At 58.9% G+C, this 18616-nt stretch overlaps 2 protein-coding genes across 7 annotated transcripts; one reads left to right on the top strand and one right to left on the bottom strand.

Moving 5' to 3' along the window:
* Positions 1-119: 119 nt before the first annotated feature.
* FBXW5 (F-box and WD repeat domain containing 5) lies at positions 120-13888 on the bottom strand. Of its 3 annotated transcripts, none has more exons than XM_038156077.1 (9): positions 13772-13888; positions 12815-13025; positions 10374-10531; positions 9579-9753; positions 8167-8315; positions 6369-6849; positions 3699-3846; positions 2454-2666; positions 120-1984 (listed from the first exon to the last, which is right to left on the bottom strand). In XM_038156077.1, exons 2-9 carry the CDS (start codon positions 13002-13004, stop codon positions 1738-1740), a joined length of 1761 nt encoding a protein of 586 aa, XP_038012005.1. In that variant the 5' UTR covers positions 13005-13025; positions 13772-13888; the 3' UTR covers positions 120-1737. The 3 variants fall into 3 exon arrangements, with proteins under 3 accessions (XP_038012005.1, XP_038012004.1, XP_038012006.1); XM_038156076.1 differs by lacking the exon at positions 13772-13888 and adding an exon at positions 13342-13509; XM_038156078.1 differs by lacking the exons at positions 12815-13025; positions 13772-13888 and adding an exon at positions 9888-10126 and having other exon boundaries at positions 10374-10512.
* On the top strand, positions 13772-17512 carry C8G (complement C8 gamma chain). 4 transcript variants are annotated; one of them, XM_038156086.1, is made up of 7 exons: positions 13772-14014; positions 14855-15019; positions 15675-15745; positions 16047-16154; positions 16446-16547; positions 16720-16758; positions 17286-17512. In XM_038156086.1, exons 1-7 carry the CDS (start codon positions 13779-13781, stop codon positions 17297-17299), a joined length of 735 nt encoding a protein of 244 aa, XP_038012014.1. In that variant the 5' UTR covers positions 13772-13778; the 3' UTR covers positions 17300-17512. The 4 variants fall into 4 exon arrangements, with proteins under 4 accessions (XP_038012014.1, XP_038012013.1, XP_038012016.1 ...); XM_038156085.1 differs by having other exon boundaries at positions 16446-16579; XM_038156087.1 differs by having other exon boundaries at positions 13782-14014; positions 14880-15019; positions 16446-16579.
* The last annotated feature ends 1104 nt before the right edge of the window (positions 17513-18616 follow it).

Below are 18616 nucleotides of genomic sequence, written 5' to 3'. Positions count from 1 at the left end.
AGGTAACCGCAGGCTGGGCAGCAGCTTCTGCAGTGCTCCAGCCCAGCCCTGTGACAGTCCTGGCCTCAGCTCTGCCTCAGCAGCACAGTGCTTGGAAAAACAAGCTCACATTACAGAGATGCTTTAGCAGAGTATTTATTCAATGCCAGAGTGAAGAGCCAAACTCAGTACAAACAGCACCTCAGTGCCTTGCTCGCTGCTGCACCGAGCCACGGGTGGAGAGTTCACAGTTGGGGGAGGAGGGGAGGCTGTTCCTCTGCTGTGTGACTGGACAGAGCAGGATGTGGAGCCTGTATGCGCACACAGGAAGAAACCCCTAATTTCATGACAGAAAACCTGAGTACAGGGGTTTTGGATGAAGCTGGGGCACAGGAGGACACGGGTGCTGACCCTCCTGCTGCAGAGGCTGCTAAAGCCATCAGTGCCATTGTGACAGAAGCTGCCACCTCTGTCAGGCCTATCAGCAACCCGAGACTGGGAACAGCACAGGCACCTGCCCCAGAGTTTCCAGGGGGCCCCCAAAATGCCTCCCCCTGCAGCTCCTTCCCAGCCCTGCTTCCAGGAGGTGACAGCAGCTCCTTAGGGCCCCATCTAGGCCAGGTCAAGATTACGAGCTTAATTTTAAACTCTGACATTTGGGTTCCTGCTACAGGGACAGAAGCTCAAGGGACAGACAGTGAACACCACTGAGTCCATAGTAACTCCAAGTGACCCTCCCCACTGCCTGTGGGGTCCTGGAGGAGCTGACCTCCTCCATGGTGGGTCAGCCCCAGGGACAGGGAGCTTATTCAGCTGTCACTGCAGGCAGGAGGGCTCCATCCCCATCACCTGCAGGTGAATGAATACCTGCAGCATCTGTGGGTGTCCACACTTATTCACAGAGAACATACCAAAAGAACCTAAAGTGCCACGACTGGGTAGCATGAGCAGGAGGTAAGCTGTCCTCATGGGTACCCCAGAAAGGGACAGCAGATCCCCCACAATAAATACGTTCCCGATCCATAGCTTATTGAAGTGCTACTCAGAGGAAGACAGAGGCAAAGCCAGCACCATGTGACCACCAGCCCTCCCCCTGTCCCAAGTTTAGAAACTGGCAATACCAACACACAGACCCTGGGGCCAGACTCCTGACCCTGGGAGTCAGGCTCCCAGCCCTGGCCCTGCTGCCCCCTCACTGCCCCCAGTCCCTGCTGCCCTCGTGGGCAGAGGTGCCATGGGGAAGAGGCACTTGACATTCCACAGCAGCCAGACAAGTTGCCCGTGGAGCTTTGAGACAAACACACATTAATAAAATGCCAGTATTAAGAGAATCCTGCAGTCAGGCAGCACAGCTGCACCATGGCTCCTGCCAAGCACTCTGCAGCTGGCAGCTCCCAGTGTGGCTGGCCACGTCCCCAGCTCACACAGACCTACACTGGACGTGTCTCGGTGTCCCCCGTGCCCAGAGCTCACCCAGAGAGCTTTGCCCAAGTAGCAATGCTGGTGAGAAGCTGTGGGAGCCCACCCTGCAGTGACTAGCTCAGCTGCTGCCCAACAGAACCATAACAGGGCCCCAGCTCTTATGTCCTGTCTGAAGCCAATGCTTCAAGGAGGAGGCGATTCCTGCTGCCAGGGCCCCTCCTGGCTCAGCCATAGGATTTGTGTGCCTAGAGCTCATCTCTGTGCAGGGCTCAGGGCTCTGTGAGCTCAGAAGGAGGTGCTGCAGTGAGGAAGCTGCAGGAGCAGATGTACCTGGGTTCAGCTTTTCTGGTTCAAGAGCCAGGAGAAGAGCAGTTTCCTGGGCCGGGGCCTCCTGGCCTGCCGGATGCGCACGGCCCGTGGGGACCGCCACACCTTGATGGTGGTGTCATCACTGGCTGTCAGCAGCAGCTCCTGTTCCACCGGGCTGAATGCCACCGAGTTCACCACGTTGTCATGCTGCAGCTTGGCCAGGCAGATGTTGTAGTGCCGGTCCCAGATGTAGCCGTGTCGATCCTCTGCCCCACTGGGGTGGAGAGACAGTGGTCAGGGTGTCCCACTGGTCCCAGTGTCAGCCCAGCAGCCCTAACACCCTGCCCTTCCCACTCCTGTCTTTCTGCAGGGATGGGGGCAGAGGGTACCCAAGCCCCTGTCTCCATGAACTTCATACTGCACAGGCAGCTCCCTCTGAGATCCAGGGCCCCTCAGCTCACCCCACAGCACGTGCAGCCCCAAGAAGGGCACTTGCCACCTGCCACCAAACACATCGCGGCCCCAGATTTACCCTTTCCTCAGGGATTTACAGCAGGGTATTTACAGCAGGGCCAGGGCAGCCACTCTTTATCAGCACTTTCCAAGTCCGTCCCTCTGTTCTTTCCGATCCCACTCCCTGCTCTGCTTCCAACACACCGGAGTGTTCTGCTCACCCGGCCATCCCATAGCAACAAGCCCAGGCCTTCCCAGGTGCAGGATCAGGATCCTGTTCACCCCCTCACCTCGCTACGAAGTCCCTGCTGACATCCAGGAAGATGAAGAAGCACTCCTCATTGGGTGTGTAGGCCCGGTGTGCGCGCAGTGCTCGCTTCACCTCCTTCATGGTCTTCAGGTCGAACACGTGGAGGTCAATCTCCTCAGCGATGGGAGGCGGCTGCATTGGATCTGAGATGACGCAGTCCCGTGGCCAGGCCCGGCTGTTCACATACAGGTACCTTGGGGAGGGCAGGGAGGGATTAGCTGCACTGCACCAGAGCTCACAGAGCCCCCTGGCACAGCAGGGATGGAGTCTACAGCCCAGCTCCCTGAAATCCAGGCTGAAACAGGGAACAGGCTGCTGGAACACTCCTGGCCATGTCTGGAAAGGACACTGCACCTGAAAGGTGATGCTAGGGGTCAGGTCACACCTCTCTAATCTCACTGAAACTATCTTTAACGATGGGGCTGTCTTCTGGACAGCACGTGAAGGGGGACTCTGCCCCCCTGCTCCATTCAGGTGAGACCCCACCTGCAGAGCTGCCTCCAGCTCTGGGAACCCAACACAAGAAAGATGTGGAGATGCTGGACTCCAGAGAAGGCCACAGAGATGCTCCAAGGGCTAGAGCCTGGCTGGGAGAGCTAGGGGTGTTCAGCTTGGAGAAGAGAAGGCTCCAGAGATACCTCAGAGCCCCTTCCAGGGCCCAAAGGGGCTCCAAAAGAGCTGGAGAGGTATCTGGGACAAGGCATGGAGAGGCAAGACACAGGGAATGGCTTCCCACTGCCAGAGGGCAGCGTTAGATGGGCTATTGGGAAGAAATTGTTCCCTATGAGGGTCAGAAGGCCCTGGCACAGGGTGCTCAGAGCAGCTATGGCTGCCCTGGGATCCCTGGAAGTGTTCAAGGCCAAGTGGACGGAGCTTGGAGCACCTTGGAATAGTGGAAGATGTCCCTGCCCATGGCAGGGGGTGGGGATTAGATGGTTTTTAAACTACCTTCCAACACAAACCATCCTAGGATTCTATGGATGATCTACCTCAGGAACAAGACACATTGGGCAGCTCCTCCACTCTTAGAAGGAGCCACTCTGTCCTGAGCTGGCTCAGGAACACATTCCTGTCACAGCCAGGGGCGAAGCTCAGCAGTAACACACCATCATCACTTGGATCAGCAGGCACCCAATCCATCCACCACTTCATGTCCTGGTCACCCCACAGAGCCTGTGAGCAGCTCTTGCCCACCCTGGCAGTTCTTGAAGCCCTCTGTGCTCACCGGTGGTCAGGGGAGAGGCCCATGCCGATGATGTGCCCATGGATGTCGATGACGTGATCAAGGGAGTCAAAGAACTCATCTGAGCGCCGTTCCTCCCCCAGCACTGGCCCTGCAGTTGTCATCTGATGGGGCAGGATCCTTTTAATCCCTGTGGGACAGAAAGCAGAGGGAGGCAGTTCCACAAGCAGCTGCCAGCAGGGCTGGGGGAGGTGCCAGGCTTCAGGGAGAGGCTTCCCTTGGTGTGGCTAAGAAAGGACAACCAGCTTGCTGTACAAGGTCTGGGACAGGGCTGCTGTCCTGGCCAGGCTCCTTCAGCTCACCAGGTGGGCTTTGGGCCAGGACCTTGCCCATCAGCAAGGTCCTGGCACATCCAACCCCAGAAAGGGAGATCCCAGTGGCCTGTGGGTGCAGCCAAACCTTGCTTCAGCCCATCTCTGGAGCACATGGAAGCTGTGTTGGCCCAGGAGACACGCTAGTTGTAGAAGGGTTTTTCTCCTAAATGATTCCCTGGGCTGAGCCCATTCTCTGCAGTAGCCAGCCTGGAGCAGCCCAGCAGATGCACTGGCTGTGGCAGGGTTTTCCCCTGACTGTCAAGTGCAGGTGGGGATCTGTCCTAGAAAGTTCAAAGAACAGACATTTAAACCCAAACTGTGCTCAAGTGCTTTGTAACTTCTGAATCTCCTCACTAAATGAGGCAAGTGATGGGTGTCCCCTTCCAGCTCTGAAGAGGTCCAAAACACAAACAGATCAACAAATGGTCCATCCCCAATGGCGTCCTGGAGGACCCCTGTGAGCCTCAGTACCTCCTGGGCAAACACAGGCTTCATCCTCAGCAGGTCCAGGGGGAGCTGGAAGGTGGCCCATCCCATCCCATCGCCCCTCTGCAGGAATTGCTAACAACACCTTTGATTTTTGCCCTCTCCTGCAGCCCAAGAAGACACAGTTGACAGCCCACTACAGCTCAAGTCCAAGGTCATTCCTAATATCTCTGCCCCTGAGCCTGGGACCTTTGAGACAGGACTGGTGTTCTTCCACCCCACTGGTGCTGCTCACCAGCATCTTCATCCTCACTTCCACAGCACCATGCTCCCTGTTCCATACTCAAACACACATGAGTCAGCAGGACAGGCTGCTCAACCTGGAATCAGCATGAGAAACGGGAACTCGACTTCACACTGGAGCAGCACTGCATAGAGTGGGAGGTGAGCACATAGTGAGCTCCTTCAGGTCCTGTTGGGCACAGAGCAGGCGCACAGAGCCAGTTCTGCACACAAACCAAAGGGCAAATGACACTGCCGTGACTCATGGTGGGACAGGAACTGAGCCAGTGTTCAGCCCTGCAAGCAGCAGCCTGTACTGCAAGTGCTGGCTGCCAGCCAGGGAGTCACAGAGCTCAAAGGCATCACACAAATCCTTCAGCCCTGGGAGGCTGCGGAGGAATTCGGGAGCCCAAAGGCCCTGCCTCGGCGTGTGGCAGGCTGCAGTCTGCAAGGTGGCCTTGGCTCAGCCCAGGGGATCCAGGTGCTGCCTCAGCTCAGCCCAGGGCTGAGTCAACATGGCTGTCTGCCAACCCAGCCCACAGGCAGGAGCATGAAGCAGAGCTCATTCAGTCCAGGCCATATTCCTAACTGAGGTGGGCAAAGATTAAGTTGCTTACAACTTAAAATCTGCCTTCCCCCACCTTACTGGGCTGTACTGGTGTGGGACCATGTCACGGGAAAGTCAGGAGAGCAAGAAAGCATGGCTGTAACTGTGTGAGCAGTGAAAAGAACTGAAACTGTCTGGCTTCACAGCAGTCTTGTCTGGGAGCAGCTCCCTCCTCCCCCACACTCCTGATCCTTTCCACCTCTCTGCCAGCTTTAGAGTCTCTTGGGGAAACAGCCAGTCTGTCTGCTCCTGCTCCCCACTGAGGAGCTCCCCACAGGATTTCCTGTAAATTCAGGCTCTGCTAGACCTGTTGTCTTAACAGGGGGGGCTGCAGGTGACAGCAAGTGACATCCTAACACAGGACAAGGTCACCAGCCATGTCACGGCCTGGTGCATGCTGCACCCACAGCACATTGCACCCCACTAGTACAAAGGAGGAGGCTGCAGCCTGCCCAGCCTCGCTCACCACACAAACACAGGCTGGGGCAGTGAATAATCCCCTCGGAAACCTCCCCAGTCCCAAGTGTCTCACTGAGGCTGGATGCACACATAAGGGTGGTCCCACCCATGGCAGAGGGGAGGCAGGCAAGGGGCAGGGGAACAGCACAAGTGACTCACACATCAACTTCATGCTGCTCAGACCAGCCCAGTCTTCCCCCACAAGAGAACAGGACTGAAGTCCCTCCACACACTCCTCCAGGGCAACTGCTGTCCTGTCCCTGCACCCACTGCTGCTCATGGCTGGTGTCCTTAACCAGAAGCTCCTTCTTGCTTTTCTGCTCAGCGCTTGCCATGACTTTGGCCACATGTCATGCTGGCAGCAACAAAACAACCCTCAGGCAAGTGGAGGAGGTGAAACTCCCCACAGTGATGGGGCCTCTCAGAACCCAGAGCAAACCCCAGTTCACACCTCACAAACAAACAGCGGAAAGACTAAGTCTTTTCCTGACCCAAATCCCAAATGCAGCTGCAGCCCAGGCCCTCAGGGAGCCCCGGCTGTCCCAGGCTCAGACACAGCCTTACCTATCTGGTGCGGAGAGTAGGTGAGGCATCCTGTGGTGAAGATCAAGTACTTTGTCTTGCTGTTGCTGTCTGTGGGGAGCAGGTTTGGCTCGGGCGGTTTAGTTCTGTTTCGCACAAACAGCTCGGCCACCTTTGTCTCCAGCTCTGTCTCAGTCATGGCAGGCCTCACGTGGCCCTCCATGATACCATCAAAGAGCTGCTGCAGCCCATGCTCTGCTGGCACACCCCCGGAATCCGGCAATTCCTGTACAGCTGGCTTCGGAGGCGTCTTGGGCTTGGCCCCTTCTTCCTCACTGTCACTGCCGAGATCAAAGACTGGGCAGGTGGAGGAAGCAGCCAGCTGCTCCTCGTAGTCCAGGAGCAGATCCGGGGAATCATACCGGCTGCAGTCAGCCACCATCACGGTCCGGATGGTGCTGGCATTCAGGTTCTGGATTTTGAACAGTCTCTTCACTACATTCACATTCTCAGACTCAATGCCCTGTGAGCAGAGGGGAGAAGTGAGCAGGAACCACCCCAAGTCACTTCCACAGTTCAAACCAAGACCTGAGCTAGTGCAGTGACACCAGCCCCCACGGATCCCTCCGCACAGTGTGTCGGGCACTGACACAAGAAGGGGCCCCAGGCTTGCCAGCTCTACTGAGCTCCTTCCTATCCTGGATGGAGACAGAGCAAGAGAAAACGTTCCTGCAGGCAGGCAGCAGTAGAGCGAGGAAGCACAGCAGCTGGGCAGCCCTGCTGCCACTGTACCCTGAGGTGATCAGCTGGTACTACCTGGTGCTTTACAGTGCAGGGCCAGGAGGCTGGACTTGATCCTTGTGGTCCCTTCCACCTCAGGATACTCTACATTCTATGACTGACAAGGATTTCAGGAACAGGCCTCTGTGATAAGCATGAAGTAGGATCTCTCTGGCCCACAACACCAGTGGCAGAGAATCCCTGTGCTCTTGGAGTGTGCTTGTAACCCCTCAGCAGGGGCAGCTTGGTATCTGCTCCAGACACACAGAGCAGGTCCCTCTCTGCCTCACTGTTCCCAGCCTGCAGCTGTACTCCCACACCCCTGTTATGGGCAAGGTCTTTCCTGGCATCTCAGGGATGGAAGGTGTAATGCTGGCGCAATGCCTCAGTGTAGCACAGAGATGTGGCTGTGGGAAGAGTCTCTGCTACCAGAGGATTTTACCTGGGGACAGCATCTTGTTAAAATCACAAAACACGGTGTGTGGCACTGAAACAGAGGCAAAACATGGGGAACACGACTCAGCAGTCCAAGTGCTAGGGAGTGAATGAGCAGTTTGAGGCCAGCACACTCGGCTCTCCAAGTGCCACAGAATCAGAGACAGCACCCGGCCCAAGAAACCTCAGCAAGGCCAGGCAGGACTGAGCTCAGCCTCCAGCTCACACAAATACCCTGAGCTACCAAGTGGGAGAAGGGCCATTGCCGGGACACACGCCAGGCTACAGCAGTCCCAGGACCAGCTTCAGACTATCAAGGACCTCAGCAGCCCTGCTGTTGGGCCATGCACGCTGTGGAGCACTGCAGCCAACACCTCAGCCTAATTAATGTGACAAAAGTTAATGAGATCTGAGGGCAGAGTTAGAATATTGCAGTGAGTATAATAACACTGAGCATGGAGAAACCTCATGCAAGGGTTGCCTCGAGCTCAGGATCCTGAGGGCAAGTCAGAGGAGACAAACAGGGAGGACAGGAGGATTGAGCCATCCTTCCCTGCAGCTTTCCCTCCCCCAGGAGCCAGCAGGAAGCTGCCCTGCCTGTGAAGCTGGGAGGAAGGCAGCTCACCTGGAAAGCATTGTTCAGCCACAGCACCGAGCAGGAGGTTATGCGCCCAATCCGATGCAGATTGCCTGATATCAAGTTGGTTTCATTCAGCCAGCAGCCAAACACATCATAGGGCTTATTCCTCACTCTGGAAAGCAGCGTGAAGTTCTCTGGAAGGGAAACATGAGTGTGAGGCAGTGACTTCCAGCAAGAGCCCTGGAGAAACCAGAGGAAGTGGATTCAGGTCTCTGTAGGAGAGGCCAAAGCCCATCCAGCTCCCAGCCACTGCTACAGAGACAGATTATTTCTCTTTTCTCCAGAGATGTGTGATGATACCTTGCACAAAGGAAACCAAAATAATAGGGCAATGCAGAGAGCCAGAGCATAGAGCAATTCAACCTCCCACCCTTTCCCTGAGCGGGGCCCAGAGCAGGCCCCGGGGGACAAAAACGAGTTAAACACATACAGAATTTCCCTCCCACCCCTGAGGCTTGGGGCCTCTCCAGCCAAGGCAGCTGTGCACTCCTGCTTCCTGCTGCACTCCTGATTGCTGGTACTGTGGGACTCAGCACCAAGATGGTGAGATAACAGTGGGGGTAAGCCTCATGCACAGAGCTGCAGCAGAAGTTAAAGAGGCTCAGGTGACAACACCTCCGAAAGCCCTGTGAGACCTAAGGGTGAGACTAGGGCCACAAAGGTGACCTGAGAGCTGGATGCAGCCACTTTCCTCTGGAGATGGGCTGAGAGGGCTGGGTGTGTCCAGCCTGAAGAAGAGAAGGCTCTGGGAAGACCTGACAACCCCTTCCAGTGCCTAAAGGGGCTCCGAAAGAGCTGGAGAGGAATCTGGGACAAGGCATGGAGACACAGGACAAGGTGATGGCTTCCCACTGCCAGAGGGCAGGGTTAGATGGGCTATTGGGAAGAAATTGTTCCCTATGAGGGTCAGAAGGCCCTGGCACAGGGTGCTCAGAGCAGCTGTGGCTTCCCCAGAATCCCTGGCAGTGCCCAAGGCCAGGTTGGATGAGGCTTGGAGCACCCTGGAATAGTGGAAGGTGTCCCTGCCCATGGCAGGGGGTTGGAATACACTGAGCCTTAAGGTCTCTTCCAACCCAAACCATTCCAGGGTTTTGTAGCTCTATATCGAGCACCACATATGCCATAGGCAGGAGCTTCAAAATGAGTGATGTGGACAACCCTTGCCCAGACTGGCACTTAAAACAGAAGTGAGGGTAAATACACGAAACACTGCCTTGATGTGCTGCTGTAGTGACCTGAACAGAGTTAAGGCTGCCTGTGAGGTTTCCCCTCTAGAACTGTGATTGGAACCCCTCAGCTCAGGAGTCAAGACGAGCTGAGACAAGGCGACTGCACACCCAAAGAAGAAGTGAACCCCCTTCCCCAGAACTCATATGCCCCAGGGAAGCCCCACTTACCCATGCTGATCACAGCAATCTCCCCCGAGGAGGAGTTGTGAGGCCCCACAAAGACACCGGACACCAGCAGGAGGGAGTCATCAGAGTTGAACTGGGAGAACTGGGTGTAGCTCCAGTTGTATGGCCTCATGTTGGAGCTGTGCTGCAGGGAGATGTCCAGCTCATTGCTCCAGATCTACAGGGAGATGGCACAGTCAGAAAGCTGCTGAGAAGGCTGAGAGTGGTTCTGCTTTATCTGTTCTGCCAGTACTCACCAGAACATGAAAAACAAACAGTATCAAAACCCCCATTTAACTGCCTTCCACTCACCACATCCCTGTCCATTCCCCTGACAGAAAATGGAGAGGGGCCAAATGGAGAACTGCTGTTCCACTGGCCAGATGAGAAGGTGTTCAAGCAGTGTATGGTGCTATCACAGCTGGATTTCCAGCATGTTCAGACAGATTCCTCCCAGGACAACCACTCAGGGAAGACATGATCCACTGCAGTGGATCATTATCTCCCCAGTCTTCATCAGACCCAGGGCACAACAGGACACTGATCTGCACCTACAAAGCAAAGCACCTCGGCCACCTGCACACACACTCAGGCTGGAGCTAGAACACACAGCCCTCAAGGGTACATTTGCAAGAGCCATTAGTTCAGTGGCTTAGAAGACAGCTCAGCACCCACAGGAACCAGCCCAAATCCAGGGACATCTGGTCAAACCTCTCCACAGACTCCCCAAAGGCTGCTCAGGGCTAAGCCCCACTGGACCAAGGCTGCAACAGCTGGACAGGGCACCTACCACTTTACCTTGACCGTGCAGTCTTTGGAGCACGATGCAAACAGGCAGCCAGAGTGGGAGAAGCTCAGGTGCAAAACTTGGTCACTATGCTCCTTCAGAGCCTGCACCTCCACACAAGGGATAGTGTCGTAGAGCCTCTGGAACTCATCGTACCATGAGACAGCACCTGCAGCACAGAGCAGGGACACGGGACAGAAGTGTGAGTGGAGGGAAGAAGAGCTGGGCTAAACATGGCATCAGGCTTTAATAAACCAGTCCTGGCTCCTGCGAGCAAGGCCAGGAGCTCTGCTGGGGCACCAACCCAGGGCTGCAGCTCAGCTCCCAGCCCTCAGCATTTTCCTCAACAGCTTCCCTACACCCACAAACAAAAACCCCTTTCTTCCAGTACACACACAGCTCCACACCACACTTCTGCTTTCCAAACCAGCACAGCCCCTGCTGGAACAGCCCGGGCAGAGATGCTGGCTGTCAGACCAAAACAGTCCTGAGAAGGAACATGTGCGCCAGCACAACCAAATCAACCAGGTGGGACAAGAGGGAGGCTGGGAAGCTGCTCCTCACCATACCCAGCTCTGCACTGATTACCTCTGTCTTGTCTAGAGAATTAAGAAGGCTCCAGAAAGGGTCTGAGACCAGGGAAAAAAAACATCTCTGTGAGGTAAGAGACTTGAAAAAATGAAACAGAAAAACAGAAGCTGGGCATAATGTGCTGAGCACAGCCTGGGGCACACTCATGGGAGTCTTACTGATGGACAATAAAAAACAAATAAAGAGAACTTTTAATGAAAGGCCCAGCCAGGCAGCCTACAGACTTCTTGTAGCAGCAAATCCCAGAAAAGCAAAGAGGATTAGACATGTACATGGATAAGGGCCAACTTTCCTAGTGACACTGAACAGGACTGAAGGATTTTTGGAACACACTGCAGCCCAGGAGGCACCTGCACCTGCAGGCAGGGACCAGCTTGCTGCCAGCACATCTCACTGCTGCTCAAGGCTTCAACCCCCTCTCCAAACCTCCTGGTCCTAGCCATCCAGATGGGAAAAGCCTGGGTAGGCCCCATCTGGTCAAGCAAACCCAACATTTCATCTTACAGACCCACTGGATACCATTCCTCTAACCATGGGGCTGCCCAAACTCATGCTCCAGCCCCTGCCCACGCCTGCCAGCTGTCCCTGTCCTGCTGCCTTGTGCAGGGTGCCCACAGCTCCAGCAGCCAGGGAGGAGCCTGAATACATTACTGAGCTACACCAACTGTTTGATCCTAATTAGTGCTCAAGAACAGGGCTGGCAGCTGACTAAGCAGCTCCAGGAGGCTGGGAGGGAACGAGCCTGGTCAAAAGGCTTCAGAAAAACCCTAAAGAGAACATCCTCAGCCCCACGGAACTCCCAGGGTCTGCAAGAGCAAAGTCACATAGCCTGGAGGAATCCCATTGACATCCACCTCCCCCAAGAGCCCTTCTGCAGTGGTGTTCCTACTGCAAGGAGATCAGCTCCCACTGCCTGATCCTTGGCATTTCTTCCTGCCCTTCTGTAGCCACTGCAACTCACAACCCAGGATCCATTTCCCTCAGCCACAGCAGGGGCCCCCTGCACAGCCCTCCCGCGCCCCACAACACACCGGGAGTGGGCTGCTTGGAGAGAAACCCCCCTGGGCAGCAAGGGCTCCTGGTGCCAAGTCCCAGCTGGTGTGACAGAGCCAGCTCATCCTTCCAGACTGCACCAAACTGCTTCAGCACTGGATGCTCAGCAGAGAGCAGAGCCTGTGATCACACGACTGCCACCCCCAAGCCTTCAGACCGCTCGGCCAGGGACAGCCCTGCCAGGCTCTGTCAGCTCCTGTTGTGAGCCCAGATCAAGGCCAACCTGCCCTGGTGCTGTAGGGCAGCTGCTGACTCAGCACATGTCCCCAGTGCTGTCACAGGGGCACACATCTGCCAGACAGGCACGGGTGTCCCTACACAGCCCAGCCCCTGGGACCCTCGAAGCAGCCAACAGTGCTGTGGCAGTGCCTGCTCCAGCTGGAGAAGGGACAGAGCTGCAGCAGAGGGGCTGCCAATTCCCAGAAAGGCCAAGCTAGCAGTGATTCCACAGATCCCATGAAGGCTGGGATGCAGCAGCATGTGGTGACTCACTGCAGCTCCCGGGATCTCCTTGGACAGCAGCTACAGAGAGCACCTGCCCAGAGAGCTCGGGAAACCTTCCTTCTGTGAAAAGAAGGGAAAGGCAAAGCATTTTCAGCCCTTTGATCCCCATTTCTGAAGGGTCTGGGCAGACCCAGAGCCCTTCCCATTCACATCTCAGCCCACGACACTGTGACACAGCTGAGGCAACGCGGTTCAGGGGTTCCACCACCCGACAGCGGCGGGCAGAGTGGGGGGAGTGCAGTTTCCGTCCCGGGCTCACGGCTGGTGCCGCCCCCCGGGATCAGCCCCGTGCCCCAGAGCGCACCTGGGTGCCGAGGCACATCCCGGGACACGCGGTAGTAGCGGTAGAAAAGCTCCTTCCACAGGAATTCGTCGCGAGCCACGGCGCGCCACTGCTGGCAGACAAGGCCCACCGAGAGCACGTCGGCGTGGTCCAGGTACAGAAAGATCTCGAACAGGACGGTGTCTGGGAGCCGGGGGCAGCCCGCGTCCATCGTGTCATTCTGCCGCCGCGCCTGGAAACGAGCGCGGTGCCGGCGTCAGGCCCGGAACGGAGACCTGCACCCGCCGAGGGCCCGCGGCCCCCCCGAGCCTTGCCCGCTGCTCCCTTCGTGCCGTGCTCGGTGTCCCCCCCCTCGCCGTGCCCGGTTTCCCCGGCGTCCTCCATGGCCGGTGTCCCCCCCGCGCCGTGCCCGGTGTCCCCCCCGCGCAGTGCCCGGTGTCCCCCCGCGCCGGGCCCGGTGTCCCCCCCGCGCCGGGCCCGGTGTCCCCCCCGCGCCGTGCCCGGTGTCCCCCCGCGCCGGGCCCGGTGTCCCCGCTGTCCCCCCGCACCTCGGCGGCTCCGCTCCCCCGCCCCGCCGCGCCACTTCCGGCCGGCGCTGCCGGCCCTCCCCCGCCGGCCAATCACCCGGCGCGTCCGGCCGCAGCCCCGACGGCTCGAGCACAGAACTTCCCGCAGCGTGCCAGACGCAGCGAGCCGAGCGCGGCGCGATCGCTCACGAGTGCCCCCGCAGCGGCGGCGCTGCCCCGCCCCGCCCGGCCAGACCGCGCCCCCGCGCGCCGCGCCCCGACAGCGCCCCCGCGCGCCGCGCCCCGACAGCGCCCCCGCGCGACACGCCCGCGTCCCGTGAGCCGCGCCCCTTTCCGAACAGCCCCAGCCCGGCCCGGGAGCCCCCCGGCCCGGCCCCTCCTCCGCCCTGTGGGCCCTGTGCCGGCCCTGTCCGGGCCCGCTCTCTGCGCTCCAGCCCGGCCCCGCGCTGACCCCGGCGATGACCCCGTCCAGCTGCCACCAGGGCTTCTGGCTCCCGACCCTGCCCGCCTGGCCCCGCCGCTTCCCGGCAGTGCCGGCCTCGCACACCAGCGCATGGCGGCCCTGCGCGCGCTCCTGCTCCTCGGGCTGCTCCTTACGGCGCGGGGGCAGAGGGCGGCGCAGAGACGGCGGCCGCCCCCTCCCCAGAGTACGCTCGAAAAAGTGGTGGCTCAGGAGGCTCTCAGCCTCCACCAGGTGAGGGGTTGGGCCGAGGGGTCTGTGGTCATCTGCCGATCCCGCACTTGGGTGGGCTGCAGAGAGCCGCGGTGGCTCCTGTTTTGTATGTCCCCTCCAGACCCGGTGGCTCCTGACCCCCGGTGAGGAGGGGTCTGGTGTCCCCCCTAGACCCGGCTTTGCAGCCCATCCTCCTGTATCCTCATCCAGCATCCCCGTCCAGCGCTGACCCCCTGTGCCCTTCCTCCCCAGGCCCGCCGTTGCAGCCCGTCCCGTGTTCCCCTCCAGGTCTGACCCCCACTGTCCTCCCCGGCCTCAGCCTCCCAGCCCATCCCCCAAGCCCGAGCCCCTCAGTGCCCCACACACACAGCCAGGGCTGCCAGATGCCCGCTCAGCCCCAGCACTGCCTGCAGACGTGCCCACAGAGCAGGCACTGGGGCCAGAGCCTCACAGGGACCCCCGTCCTCACCCATCTGGAGCTGCCGGAGGGCCGGTGCAGCCGCCCTCACTCTGGGGCTTGGGCTGAGCTCAGGGCTCTGCTGGCGGGGCGAGCTGGGGCTGCAGTGTAATGTGATGTCCAGCACACACCCAGTGTGGCACTGGGGTGCCCGCAGTGCTGTGGGCAGTGTGAGCCATGGGCAGGTGCCTTGGACATCCCCTACATACCCCCAGCCTGTCCCCATGTCAGGCTCATTCTGCCCTGCCATCCCACCAACCAGCTCCTGAAGGCCAGTTGTGCCCTGTGGGCAAGGCTGGAACAGGAACAGTTCCCAAGGAACAGGCTGTGGGCAGAGGTGACAAGTGAGGGGGAGGGTGCTCAGGGTGATTGAGTGGTGTCACCCCAGGCTGGTGGCCCTGTAGATGGTGCCACCCCTGTGCCATGCAGCTCTCAGGGAAGTGGTTCCTGGTCGGCATGGCCTCCCGCTGCAGCTACCTGGCAGAGCACAGCCATCAGCTGGAGGCCACGACAGTGACAATGACCATCCCGGATGGGCAGAGCCTGGCCATCAGCACCTTCAGGAAGCTGTGAGTGATGCCGGACACAGGGGCTGAGGGCAGGGACAGGGATGCTGCAGGCAGGTCAGAACAGGACCAGTGCCTTGGGATGGGGACTCTGAAAGCAGTGCAGTGCCCTGGCCACAGGCTCCAAAGAAGACAGAGCTGTCCCAGAACCAAGTGTGGGTGGGATACCCTCAAAGGAGTTTTGTAGTCAAAGCCCTGGTCATGATGGACACTCTGCCACCTGCACGTCCACTAGCCCAGGCTGAGCTGGGGGTGCCCAGGCTGGTCAGTGTGAGGACAGCCAGGCTGGCAAATCTGAGACATGTGGTGGCTCCCAGGCTGCCCAGCCCAGGACTGGCTCTTAGGACTATCCTAGGGGCAGCATGTCTGAGGATGGGGACCTTCAGCACATCTGTGAGCACTTTCCCCAGCCTGATGGACCCTAAGGTCCTGATCAGGCTCAGCGTTGCAGGGAGGTGGCAGGGACTCCTTGGGATCAGCAGATTTTGGGCTCAGCATCTCTCACAATGTCTCCCCAGTGTTCTGGGACATCTTTCCCTGGGGAAAAAACAAAGTCCCAAGGAAACAGACATGTGTGCCTTGGCCGGCAGGATGGGTAGGGATCCAGGAAGATCCTCCACAGCCTCTACTGATGTCTCCTCCTCCTCTTCCCCTGCAGGGACAGGATGTGCTGGGAAATCAGGCAGCACTACCTTCCCGCCCAGGCCCCCGGACACTTCCTGCTGAAGGGTGAGGGAGACTGGTCTGGGGTGGCAGGAGGCTGCTGGAGTGCCCCAGTCCTGCTCTCAGCAGGGTTTTGGTACCAATGTCCTTCTTCCCAGTGCGCTCCCAGTATTTTATGTCTTGGGTCCCTAAGTGCCAGATGCCATCACAAATGACACCATGGGTTGGTGCCTGTGGGGTTGTCCCACTCTGGTTCTGTTTTTCACCCCTTGTACACTCAGCTTGTGGTGAATTGAAGCCCCTGGATGATGCTGGGGCTAACCAGGACTGACCGGGACTAACTGGGCTATCCTCTCATCCTTCCCAGGCCATAGGAAAAGCAGCAAAGTGGATGTGGTGGTGGGTGAGGCTGACCCCAGCAGCTTCCTCATCCTCTATTACCAGAAGGGCCGCAGCATCTCTGTTAAGCTCTATGGTAGGCTGGGGCTCGGGGTCTCATGGCAGGTGAAGGACAGGGGTGGGAAACCTGTGCTGGACTCTGGAGAGGCCAGCTGAAGCCTTGGAGGACCCAGCATTGGAATGGGGATCACTCCTTGCTAGAGAATTGTTCCCAGATGCTGTGGGGGAGCAGGTGAGGGGGAAACTGGGAACCCACTTCTCTGAGCTGAAAGCCCCCTGGACCCTAAGCCTTGTGTAGGGACGTGGGGGGCTTTGGGCCAGGGCCAGGTAGGGTCTGCGGCCACTGATGGTGTCTCCCCACATGCAGGACGGACCAGCCTGGTCAGTGACGCCATTGTGGACAAGTTCGAGCAGCGCATCAGGGCTGTGGGTCTGAGTGAGGATGTCACCTACTACTTCCCCACCTATGGTGGGTGGCACACGGTCCTCAGGAAGACCTGTGTGGGTTCCATCCCGATGCTCTGGGCCCCCAGGGACAAAAATGCAATGATGGGGCTGTGCCCTGCAATGTCCTGGGGGTGCAGGGCTGGAGGGTGCCAGGTCCCAGACAAAGTGATCCCCCCGGGTTCTGTCTCTTGCAGGATTTTGTGACTCTGCAGATGAGTTTCACGTCCTCGATGGTGAGTTGGGGATGCTGAGTGATGGCGCCGGGTGCCCCCATGTTCCAGGCTTGGTCCCACACTGGGCACCACTTGGGTGTCCCTGTCCTGACAGTGGGCTGGGCACACTGGGCCAGATCCACGCAGCACCGTGGCTGCGTGGCCCTGCCCTAGGAATGTGGGAGGGCTGGGCTGGCACGGGACGGACCATGCCAGACCATTCCCCAGAACAGAGCCTGTGGCCTTGTGTGGCAAACTGTCACTCAGGATGGGCATCAGGCACATCGTGGCAAAGCAAACCCCACTCACCCCCCACATGGGTCAGACTGGGCTTGATGGAACTATATTGGTGTTTCCTGGGATGAGGGCTGACCTAGGATGAGATGTCCTGGCACAGGGGCACCCTGGGGAGAAGGCTGAGGTCCCTGGGGACAGCTCCATCACTTGTCATTGGTGCTTGGCGAGGCAGAGGTAGGTCTCCAGCCCTGGTGCTGGGCATGGACACCCCCCCCCCCCCCCCAGCCCCTCAGCACTTCTCTTCCTTCCAGAAACGAAGCTGTAGGTGCAGATGGAGTTGCCAGGGGGACCCAGAGCTCAGCCCTCACCTCAGCCAGCTGCCCATGGCCACACAGACCTGAACTCCTCAGCCCCTCCAGCTGTGCTGGCAGCTGCGTTTGTCCTTGTTCTGTGCCCCCCCAGCTTGTGTCCCCCCTCTGCTCTGTGCTCCACTCTCCTGCAGGACCCAGCAACACCCCAATAAACACCTCAAAGAAGAGTCTGTGTACAGGCCAGTCACCTCTTGGTCTGCCGCAGCCAGGCCAGCACTGCCTCCACCATGGGCTGCCAGTGCCTTGGGCATGTGCTTCTGGCTGGGGGGTGCCATGGGGGTGTTGGGGGACTGTGCAGCCCCCTTCCATGCAGACCCCTGCCATCTTCTCTGTGAGCCTTCCTCGGCCATGGGACAGCAGGGCAGAATTGTGGTGGTTTCTGGTCCAGCTGGCAGGGGCAAGGGAGGGCCCAGCACTGAGGGGAACAGCACCATGCCTGGGGTCACGGGGAGCATGGACTTAACGGCGTTGAGGGAGAGCACAGCATCTGCCTTTTCCCCCAACAAGCTGTGAGATCACTCGGGGACCCCAGGGGAGGAAATCTTAGTCCTACAATCCTGCTTCTCATCTCCAGCACTGGGAAACACCCCGTTCCCCTGCCCCAGCCGTGCAGAGTTCATTCCCTGAGGGGCTGCTGCCCGCACTGGACTCCTGCCTGCACAGCCAGCACTTTTCAGAGAGACAGGCAGGGGACTGGGGGGGCTGCAGGGTTAATGCTGCAGCCTCTCATCCGACCCCTTCTTCCTGTGTGTGGAGCCTGGCCAAGGCAGTCCTGCCACATATTGCAAGTGGCCATTGCCACTGGCTTCAGGAGGGGACAGGGAGCGGCCCGGCAGCAGGCAGGTGCGGGGCCCCATCCTCCCCCTCCCGCAGCCCCCGCGGGGGGGGAGCAGCCCTCTGTCCCCAGCAGCAGCATTTTGCAATCCTAGCGGGAACTGGTAACACATGTTGTTTATCAGGGAATTATGTAAGGGAAGCCACGTGCCCAGAGCCAGCCCCTGCTCCCACCACCCAGGTGCGGGGCAGCCGTGTCCAGCCCGGCTGCCCCCCGAGCCTGACAGAGCTGGGCTGTGGTGGATCCCGCTCATTTTACCTGCACCCCGAAGTGGCTGCATGGGACAGGGAGTAAGGGGAGAGCCCCGGGGAGCTGGGCTGGTCCCCAAGGATTCTCCACACCCTTCATACCAGCTCAGCCCATCCATCGTTGGGGCTAAACCATTTCTGGGTGCAAACACCCAGGTTATGCCCAAGCGTCTGTACCCAGCCCAGAT

This window comes from Motacilla alba, chromosome 17 (assembly GCF_015832195.1).
Source record: "Motacilla alba alba isolate MOTALB_02 chromosome 17, Motacilla_alba_V1.0_pri, whole genome shotgun sequence".
Classification (NCBI taxonomy): Eukaryota; Metazoa; Chordata; class Aves; order Passeriformes; family Motacillidae; genus Motacilla; species Motacilla alba.
This window is presented reverse-complemented; position numbering and strand designations above follow the sequence as displayed.

Coding starts and splice junctions, on each gene's coding strand:
- FBXW5 (XM_038156077.1), bottom strand. CDS start 13,004: ATGGACGCGGGCTGCCCCCGGCTCCCAGACACCGTCCTGTTCGAGATC. Junction 6,850..8,166: donor GGCTGAACAATGCTTTCCAG/GTGAGCTGCCTT, acceptor CTCTGCTCACAG/GGCATTGAGTCTGAGAATGT. Junction 1,985..2,453: donor AGCAGGGACTTCGTAGCGAG/GTGAGGGGGTGA, acceptor TCTCCACCCCAG/TGGGGCAGAGGATCGACACG.
- C8G (XM_038156085.1), top strand. CDS start 13,779: ATGACCCCGTCCAGCTGCCACCAGGGCTTCTGGCTCCCGACCCTGCCC. Junction 14,015..14,854: donor AGGCTCTCAGCCTCCACCAG/GTGAGGGGTTGG, acceptor GTGGCCCTGTAG/ATGGTGCCACCCCTGTGCCA. Junction 15,746..16,046: donor CGGACACTTCCTGCTGAAGG/GTGAGGGAGACT, acceptor CATCCTTCCCAG/GCCATAGGAAAAGCAGCAAA.